Below are 10,204 nucleotides of genomic sequence, written 5' to 3' on the forward strand. Positions count from 1 at the left end.
CATATGCAGAAAGCCAGCGGTGATTCACGAAGCGTTCTGGCACTGTGTATTTGATACGTAGAAGCTCGCATATCTCTGACATGTGTTCTCTATGATCTGGAGACCACTTTGAGTTGTTGTAGAGATCAGTAAACAGGCCTTCTGCCCAGTGTTCAAATACTGAACAAAACTGTTTACATGCATTGTGTACATGATGACAAATGTCGCCATTTACATCCAGAAGATGGGGTACTTGATTACTGCGGATCCCAGTCTACAGCCCACTCTTTGATCCGCGCATGACTGCGCACGAGTCCATCAGAACGGAAACTAGATTAGCCCATGGTAATGCTAATTAGGCAAATGAGTAGGCAAATGATGTGACGAAAGTAGCGCCAAAATGCTGCCGAAAATTAGGCGGCTGTTGTCGCAACACTGCTGCCAGCCGCTCCCCCCCCCATATAAAAACAATTTTCTCAACGGCTCTACACGATTCACGAAAATGATACTCCCGACGGAAAAAAACATGGAAATCCGCGGATCTGCGGAAGATTCTCATCCCTGTAACATAACACAACATACCATCACCAATTATATTTTAAACTTTTTATTTTAAAGTTTTTCTTCTTCAATGTCACGAGGGTGCTACCCAGTGTTCAGATAGGGAAACGAATTTGGTTCAGTGGTTACTAATCCAAAATATTACTTGAAACACTTATTACATTCCTTCCACAAATTTTTATTATATGTATTTATACTTAATTTCATTAGGGCTGGCAATAGCAATACGCTACACCTTTGAACCCATATGAAATTCCGTTCTGATTTGCCCTGTGAGTATATTCACACCATTTGGCAATTTGGTTTAATTTTAATTGGAATACAAAGCTCTATGTAAACCTGAATGGTGATTATCTTTGTGTTTAACCCATATCAGATATTTGCAAACAGTTGCTTTTACTAGGGAGGGAAATAAGCCACATTTCCCACTATTGTCTCATGTTACCAAGCAACACAGTAATTGAATCACAATTTGTTTGTGCATTTTCTGCACTCTATTTTTAAGACGTGTCCTGATCTTAAAAAAAGGGGATAGGAATTTAACAAACGTTTTTGATAATCCATCTATCCAATTTCTGTACCGCTTGTCACCACGGGGGTCACGGGCGTGCTGGAGCCTATCCCAGTAGTCATCGGGCAGTAGGCGGGACACCCTGAACCGGTTGCCAGCCGATCGCAGGGCACACAGAGACAAACAACCATCCGCACTAGGGGCAATTTGGAGTGCTCAATTGGCCTACCATGCATGTTTTTGGGATGTGGGAGGAAACCAGAGTGCCCGGAGAAAACCCACGCAGGCACAGGGAGAACATGCAAACTCCACACAGGGAGGGCTGGAGGTAGAATCGAACCGGCACCGTCCTAACTGTGAGGCGGACGTGCTAACCACCCCTGTTTTGGATAGTCAATTAATTTAATTATTATTAAATTAATTAAAAAAACGTGAATCAATTAGGGCCCGGCCGGGCACAGCCCGAAAAGGAAACATGGGTTCCCTTTCCCATGCAAAAAGTTTGGACACCCCTGCCCTAGGCTGCAATTCGATGATCGACTTTGTAGTCGTGTCATCGGATTTGCGGCCGCATGTTTTGGACACTCGGGTGAAGAGAGGGGCGGAGCTGTCAACTGATCACCACCTGGTGGTGGGTTGGCTCCGTTGGTTGGGGAAGATGCTGGTCCGACCTGGCAGAACCAAACGTACTGTGAGGGTCTGCTGGGAACGTCTGGCAGAATCCCCTGTCAGGAAGAGCTTCAACTCTCACCTCCGGCAGAGCTTTTCTCACGTTCCGGAGGAGGCGGGGGACATTGAGTCCGAGTGGACCATGTTCCGTGCCTCCATTGCTGAGGCAGCCGACCGGAGCTGTGGCCATAAGGTGGTTTGTGTCTGTCCCCGAACCCACTGTTGGACACCGGCGGTTCACAGCCAAGTGTGAAGCGGTCGGGGTGAGGATCAGCACCTTCAAATCTGAGTCCATCGTCCTCAGTCGGAAAAGGGTGGAATGCCCTCTCCGGATCGGGGATGAGTTCCTGCCCCAAGTGGAGAACTTCAAGTATCTTGGGGTCTTGTTCACGAGCGAGGGCAGGATGGCGCGTGAGATCACCAGGCGGATCGGTGCAGCGTCGGCTGTGATGCGGACTCTGTACCGGTCCGTCATGGTGAAGAGAGAGCTGAGCCAAAAGGCAAAGCTCTCAATTTACCGGTCGATCTACGCTCCTACCCTCACCTATGGTCACAAGCTCTGGGTCGTGACCGAAAGAAGAAGATCCCTGATACAGGGGGCCGAAATGAGTTTCCTCCGCAGGGTCTCCGGGCTCTCCCTTAGAGATAGGGTGAGAAGCTCGGTCATCCGGGAGAGACTCGGAGTAGAGCCGCTGCTCCTCCACGTTGAGAGGAGCCAGATGAGGTGGCTCGGGCATCCCACCAGGATGCCTCCTGGACGCCTCCCTGGAGAGGTGTTCCGGGCATGTCCCACCGGCAGGAGACCCCGTGGACGGCCCAGGACGCGCTGGAGAGACTATGTCTCTCAGCTGGCCTGGGAACGCCTTGGGATCCCCGGGATGAGCTGGACGAAGTGGCAGGGAGAGGGAAGTCTAGGAGTCCCTCCTCAAGCTGCTGCCCCCACAACCCGACCCCAGATAAGCGGAAGTGGATGGATGGATGGATGGATGGATGGATGGATGGATGGATGGATGGATGGATGGATGGATGGATGGATGGATGGATGGATGAGAATCAATTATTTAAAAAAACAATTGATAGCTGTGGCTCTAAAATTTTACACAACAGCCATGTGCTCGGTATTGGTATTAGTCACTCAATACTCACAGAGGATCGGAATTGGTTTCGGCAGCATAAAACCCTGAACATCCATAGTAAAATAGTAAATGCATTTGTGAAATTGTCTTACATGCACATTTAACATTTTTGCCTTTATTTTGAAACATAATACTTATTATTATCATTAACAATAATAATAATAATAACATCCCACATTCCAAAAACATTCATGGTAGGCTGACTGACCACTCCAAGTTGCCCGTAGGTGTTGGTGCAAAAAGTAGTTCGTCTATCTGTGCCCTGTGGTTGGCTAGCAACCAGTTAATTTAAAAGAAATAGTTTTTAATAAATAATTTTAAAAAGTTCTCATTGTATCAAAATAAAGTATTATGGGTCATTTTAAATTCTGAGGACATCTAATTGCTGGCTCCTGAATTTCCCCCCGTGAATCAATAAAGTATCTATCTATCTATCTATCTATCTATCTATCTATCTATCTATCTATCTATCTATCTATCTATCTTACATCCCACCCATCAAATTTTAAATAAGCTACATACAAAATACTAAAACATGCAGTTCCTCAATAAATGTTTTTGTCCTGAAAACACATTCTATAAAAAATGAGAGAATATTTTTAAAATACCAAATACCCCTAAAATACCACTTTCCTCTTGTGCCACCTCCCTAATGACCAAACTGAATCGCAAATAAAACAGTTAAAATGAAGTTTAAATAGCATTTTTTGGGAGAGAGTATTATTTGTTTTTATTGTTTCATTGCTGCCTCCCGTAACTGTGGGAACATTTGTTTTAATAAACATTACATTTAAAAAATAATTATTATTCCTGGAACGTGTCCCACCTTTTTAGCATGGTAGAAGAAATCAGTGAATGATACGCTGGAAATGGATATCATCAACCAATTTTCAAAAAGAATGGCTCGAGTAAAGGTATGTCCTCCCTTCTATTTTCATATTTTTATAACAGTTAGCCACAGTTGATTGTCTCCCTTTACCTTATGCACTACTATTATGCATGTAATCAGAATAAGACTATTGTTTTTTTATTATCTTACTGACTTATTTATATGAGTTGGTCCTCTTGGTCAGCAATAACAGCTAGCTAAACATCTAGTATGTACTCCTGAGAGAAAATCAACATTCGTGTGGAGTTGCAACCCTGTTGCTGTGATTAGAGTGACAGGGTTGCACTCCATTAACAGGGTTGCATCACCTTCAATTCACTCAGACTTTAGAAACTATTATTTGTAATTCAATTTAGAAAAATTACAATTTCTGAGACATAATTTAGTTACTCTGCATACTATAAACAATTTCCGACTTACATACTGAATTGTTTACTTTTTTTTTCTAATGGGAGTGCAAATTACAATATTTTGGTTGCAGCAACTACCTTGATGGGATGGATTAACAAGATAAATAAACATGTATTCAAACAATGAATTACAATTCATAATAGTAGGTGACACTAAATTAAGTAAGATAAATTGTTTTTCATACAGTGTGGCTCACCATTGAGTGCTACTGAAAAGCAGAGACAGTACCGAGCCAAGAGTGATGGTGATTTACAAAGGAGACAAAAGTACTTAAAAAAAGTGTTAGTGCATCAGACGGCATTAGAACTTTTTCAAAAAAGACTTTGGTGTCTTGGCCGTTTATTTGTCATTTATTTGACAATCTGTACTCAAAAATAATGTAGCTAGCTAATGATCCTACTTACTTTATGTAACCCTGTTACCCCAATTTTAACCCTTATCGGATCATTTTATGAAATGAAAATAAACCTAAATTACTTTCTCAGCTCAAACGTTTTCAAGCCAACTTAAAGAGTTTATGCAATCACATAAAAAATGTGTTAGGATAAATATTGTACATTACTGAAATTGGTAAAGTGAAACGTGACATTCATGAAAAGTTGGATGAGACAGATTTTGAAAGTTAAAATCAAGTCACATGTGAAATCAATTGGTTATTCAGAGACAATGTTAATTTATTTACGTAATGGAAAATGAATTATATTTCAGAAATCAATACTTTTTCAGGTTTCTCATTATTGGTAACAGGGTTGCACTAAGTATTGTAAAAACCCAATAAATCAAGTAATATAAATTGTACAATTGATCTACGCATAAACTGAGCTAATCAAGCCTGTTTATTACCGACTACTGATGAATCTGAAAAGAGAAAGATTATGGGTGGCGGAGCTCATGGTAAAGTGTTTGTCTCCCAACTCAGGTTGTCGGTTCAATCCTCAACCCTGGTGACCATGTCGAAGTGTCCTTGAGCAAGACACTGAACCTTAATTTGCTCCCCGTGGGCCTGGCAGCGCCTTGCATGGCAACAGCCTCGTACTGGTGTATGAATATGTGTGTGAAAGGGTGAATGTGAGGCATTGTAAAGCATTTTTCTCGATCCCTTTTGGAGCTAAGTCTGGAAGGAGCTAATGGATGTGAGAAATGCTGTTTAAATACTTTTTTTTCTTTTTCACTTTAAAGTGTAGATAAAGTGCTATATAAAGTGCAGATTTTTTTTTTTTTAATTAAAGCCCCTAATTCTTGAATGATCCGTTTACATACAGTAATATTTTTGTGTTTTGTTCTCGAGCACAACTTTATCATACCCTGCACTAGGACTGGGCTGCATAGGACTCGTACTGCATTATAGAACTGCAATAGAGGTGGAGAGAACAATACCCACACTCTAAGAACCACACAACAGACCCGCTGGTCTGGTGGGTCGAATACTGTTAAGTAAATGTTTCTCAACAAAAAACGTGTGAATCGGAGTTAGTCGCCGGCACACGTTGTCACGTTGTCTATTCCTTCAGTAGGGCTCACCTGGATGGTCTGTCCAGGGTCTCCCGACACCGGTCCACCGACCAGCTTGCAGTAGAGGTCGGGCACGCTCTTTCCAGCCTCGTCTTCCCCGCAGGTGGCAGTGGCAGTGATTTTGGTGCCCTCCGCCAGGTTGAAGTACGGCGGGTGCAGGCTGAAGCCATTTACGCCACCGTCACTTGCGGCCTCTTGTGTGGACACCGGAAGCGAGACCACTAGCACCAAGGCCGAAACTAACGGCAGTAAAGCAAGGCGCGTGAGAGGCGCCATCGCCGACACCACCTGTGGTAAAAAAAAAAAAAAAAAAAGTTGTGAGCTAAGCGAAGCGCTCAACTTGTTCGTATAGGAAAGTCAGTGGGTCGAGCGAGGAAAAAGCTGAAAATGTAGTCGCGTCTAAGCCGCCAGCGTGCTCCTGGGCGTTACTAAGCGGCAGATGTGAATGTGCGCTTGCTCCGTCCGTGACTAATAAGGGTCGCGAGCACGCTCAAGTGGGCCTCCTACATGGTCACGTTACTTGCATGCTCGTGCACGCGCAAGGAGGGGCGGTATGTAGAGTCGTCATCTCGTCCTCGCAAATCGGGGGACTATCTAAGAAAGTCAGTTGCCCAGTCCAATTATAGACCATAACCCTAACCCTAAATCTTTAGGCCTATAAACAATATTAATCGCTTAAATACACACAACCCGCCGACACGGTGGTCGTCTGGTAGCACGTCCGCCACACAGGTCTTCGTTTTTCGATGACTTTTCATCCATCTACGAGTCCGCCAACTTGCATGCTTTTAAATTGTGTTTTATTTTTATTGTGCTACACAATCGCTGATAGTACGGAGCTTATTATTGGTCATGACAGTTATTGGTTAAGCCCTCTCAAGGTCATACATGTTGTAAAATAATATGCACATTTCCAGCGAGTTAAAAGCCACTGTAGTAACGTTGTAGTCCATCCAATATTTTATTCAATTCTGTTTCAGTGTGTCTCACTTTCACACATCACACAAGGTAGAGAAGAAGGCTAAAATGATCATTCAAGTCATTTCAGACAAAACAGTTTCTTTCCACAGGCTATCACTGCACTGAACTCAAAATAACTCATAGCAAATTCCATTGCTGCTACTGCACACAACACATGGCATTGCACTGTTATCCATACAAATTGCACATAAATTATTCATCTGCTCTGCACTTAGTTACTGTACTGTATACAGTGTTGTATGCTCTATGTTTTGCTTGTTTTATTGTTTTATTTTATTGTTGCTCTATGTTTTTGCTTGTTTTTTATTGGAGTTGCTCCTCATTTTCGTTGTATCTCACCGTACAATGACAATAAAGGCTTCTTATCTTATTTACTCTATTTTCTCAATAGCCTTTGTCTTTGTTATATTACATGGGTTTGTTGAACAGTGGCGCCAGTAGAGGTTGCATACGCTTTTGCCGTGAAGAGTGACATTATGGTGAAATGTCCTTTAATGCGCAGTGGACGCACAATTTATGTCAAGCTAAACTAACAAAACTAGGCAATTTGCTGTACTCTTAACTTTTGGTTTTTGATTCAGAACATGATGTAAAAAATGATGTACACCTTGTATGTGAAGTATCAAGAGTAAACTACTCATGCACTGTTGATGCCAGGCAGCTCGGAACTGCAAGCCATTAACATTTCACAGAAACCACTCCCGTCACATTACATTAGTATAGTACATCACCATTAACATCAGTGTAAAGAAGACGTGTATAGCAGTGGTCCCCAACCCCCGGGCCGCGGACCGGTACCGGTCTGTGGATCATTTGGTACCGGACTGCACAAGAAAGAATAAATAACTTGCCTTATTTCCGTTTATCAGAGTATGACTGAATCTTCTTATATCTTGAAAAATGGACCAGATTCTCTCCTGCACCTCGGTGACTAGAACATAACATAACATTACTCATGTTATGTTGTTAGCGCGATGTTATGAGGACGCTGCTAGTAAAGTTGCATAGGAATAGAGTGGAATCACATTTATTATTATACTGTGGTGTTCGCATACAGAATTTGCCCATGGAACTACGGTTTGAAGGGTATGTTGGAAACATGGTGTTTATGTGGTAACGCGCTCCCGCTGTTCTTCCTATTCCTTATTCTACAAGTACCGTATTTTCCGGACTATAAGGCGCACCTAAAAACCTCAAATTTTCTCAAAAGCCGACAGTGCGCCTTATATATGGACCAAAATCCGGCCCGCAGGCCAAATGCGGCCCACGTCTAAATTTAAACTGGCCCGAAGCATTGTGTCATAAAATCAATCATAAGTGGCCCGCTGAAGACTATGAATCATGAATCAAAAAGACTATAGATCATTACTTTGTGATTATAAAGTAATTTGTTGCGTCTGAAGTTGAAATAAAAAAGATAAAATGGAGAATGATATGATATGGATTAAAAATCAGACATGATGCAACCTGGTCTGTTTACTGCAGTCACAAACACCAATATCACCCTTCTTATTCAAACAACAATAACAACAATAAAATAAACTTAATACATCTAATAACAAATTCATTTATTAATTAATTTATTCATCACTCTTATTTATTCACTGTTTGTGCCTTCTTGTTTTTATTTTTTCGTGTTGTTTACTTGTATGTATATTGTGTACTATGTCTTGTCACCGTGGGATAGTGGGAACGTAATTTCGATTTCTTTGTGTGTCTTGGCATGTGAAGAAATTGACAATAAAGCGGACTTTGACTTTTTTTTTTTAAATTGTTAATTTGTAGGGGTGTAAATCGCGGGTTTTGTCACGATACGATATCATATCGATACAAAGAACCACGATACGATATTTGCCGATATCTTAAAGCCTGCTGTGATTCATTCACGATACATCACGATATAGTGCTCTACGATCGATATAGAACAATATCCTGATTTATAACAATTCATACGCAAAATCAACAAGATACTGCAAACTCTTTATTTAGGAAATTACAAAGTGCTTCCAAACGAATGACTTGAAGCCCAAAGGGGAGCGAATTTCCTCGTCTTCTTGGACACTAGCCATAGCACCAGCCCAGGAGCCGCGTAGTTGTCGGCTCCCCTTTCACGTGCCTGCTCTGCTCACAACACAACACGCCGCGCACTGCTCCCGGAAAGAGGAAGCAAGCAACAATGAACTGGATTTCAAAATAAAGTCGCGTCTAATGTCCGAGGTCAAAAACAGGCGATATAGATCGATGTTTACGTTTAGCATCGATGCCAACAAATCGTAGAGCATTATATCGATGAATCGATGTGTATCGATGAATCGTTACACCCCTATTAATTTGTTATTATTTTAATCTTTAACTTTAACTTTTAAAGTTTACTGATCTATCTGACTGTTTTATTTTGTACTTATTAAAGTAAGCTTTACATGTTTATTTTGTGTGTTGTGTGATATTAACATTATTGATATAACATGTTTATTTTGTGTGTTGTGTGATATTAACATTATTGATATATTGTTATTGTTTTCACTATTTCAAGTTATTATATTGTGATTGCATTAATGGTGCGCCTTATAGCCTTATATATGGACAAAGCTTATAGTCCGGAAATTACGGTATGTTCAGTAAAGTCTTTTGCGACACACCTCCTGTGTCTCTTTTCCTTCGGCATCACATTGTTTTTATGATGGTCGTATCATTTTATTTGGTTGTATTTATCCACCACATCTTAAAAGCCGGTCCGTGAAAATATTGTCTGACACTAATCCAGTCCGTGATACTAAAAATGTTGGGGACTGCTGGCGTATAGGCCCAAGACTAGGTAAAATTACCTCGTGGTTGTCTTCGACAGAGAGCATGTGTGACAATAATTACACGACAGGACACACATTTAATTTTCTCGTGCATTTTTCTTCCTGCTCCGTCAACCATGTGCCAAACAAACGTTTCAATTTTAATTTCTTTGTATGAGGCGAATATGAAAATGAAAAATTGCCATGTAGCTCTGGTTAGAATTTTTTGGAGGATGCATTGTATGCATTTGTTGTGCGCTGAGATGGTGAGAGCAGTGCATGTTTCGGAGGCAAAATTGCTGTGAAGCATCTTGGAAATCCAAGAGCTAGATTTTATCATTGTCCAAAAACCTGAATGACTGGTGTCCAAACTACAATACATTCTGCTATAAAACGCATAAACGTAAGCACGCACGCACGCAGACACACACACACACACACACACACACACACACATACACACACACGCACACACAGACGCATACGCACAGAGTTATCTTTGAAGTGTTGTGGGCCTTTTAAAAAGATTCATGCACATGCACACACAGACACACAAAGAATGATCTTTGAAGTGTGGGCCTTACAGGTGTGGCAGCAGATAACAAGTACATGCACGTCCTCTTTGTCACCTTCAACCAAACATTTACTCAACTCCACCTTCTTTTCATTATCTTCACTCTCCATCTAATAACCTCTTTTTCATTGTTACCCTGAATATTCTACTCTTATTATTGTTAAAAATGGGAGCACTGCTTGGAAACTAAATAAA

At 41.3% G+C, this 10,204-nt stretch overlaps 1 protein-coding gene across 3 annotated transcripts in view; it reads right to left on the bottom strand.

Moving 5' to 3' along the window:
• lama5 (laminin, alpha 5) overlaps positions 1-6,126 on the bottom strand; it is a 380,553-nt gene extending 374,427 nt beyond the window's left edge. For all 3 annotated transcript variants that reach the window (XM_037245878.1, XM_037245877.1, XM_037245876.1), the window contains exon 1: positions 5,678-6,126. In XM_037245878.1, coding sequence (XP_037101773.1) covers positions 5,678-5,944 — 267 coding nt within the window. In that variant the 5' untranslated portion in view covers positions 5,945-6,126. The remainder of the gene's footprint in view (positions 1-5,677) is intronic.
• Between the last annotated feature and the right edge of the window lie 4,078 nt (positions 6,127-10,204).

The sequence above is a fragment of the Syngnathus acus genome, chromosome 2 (genome assembly GCF_901709675.1).
Source record: "Syngnathus acus chromosome 2, fSynAcu1.2, whole genome shotgun sequence".
NCBI classification, from domain to species: domain Eukaryota; kingdom Metazoa; phylum Chordata; class Actinopteri; order Syngnathiformes; family Syngnathidae; genus Syngnathus; species Syngnathus acus.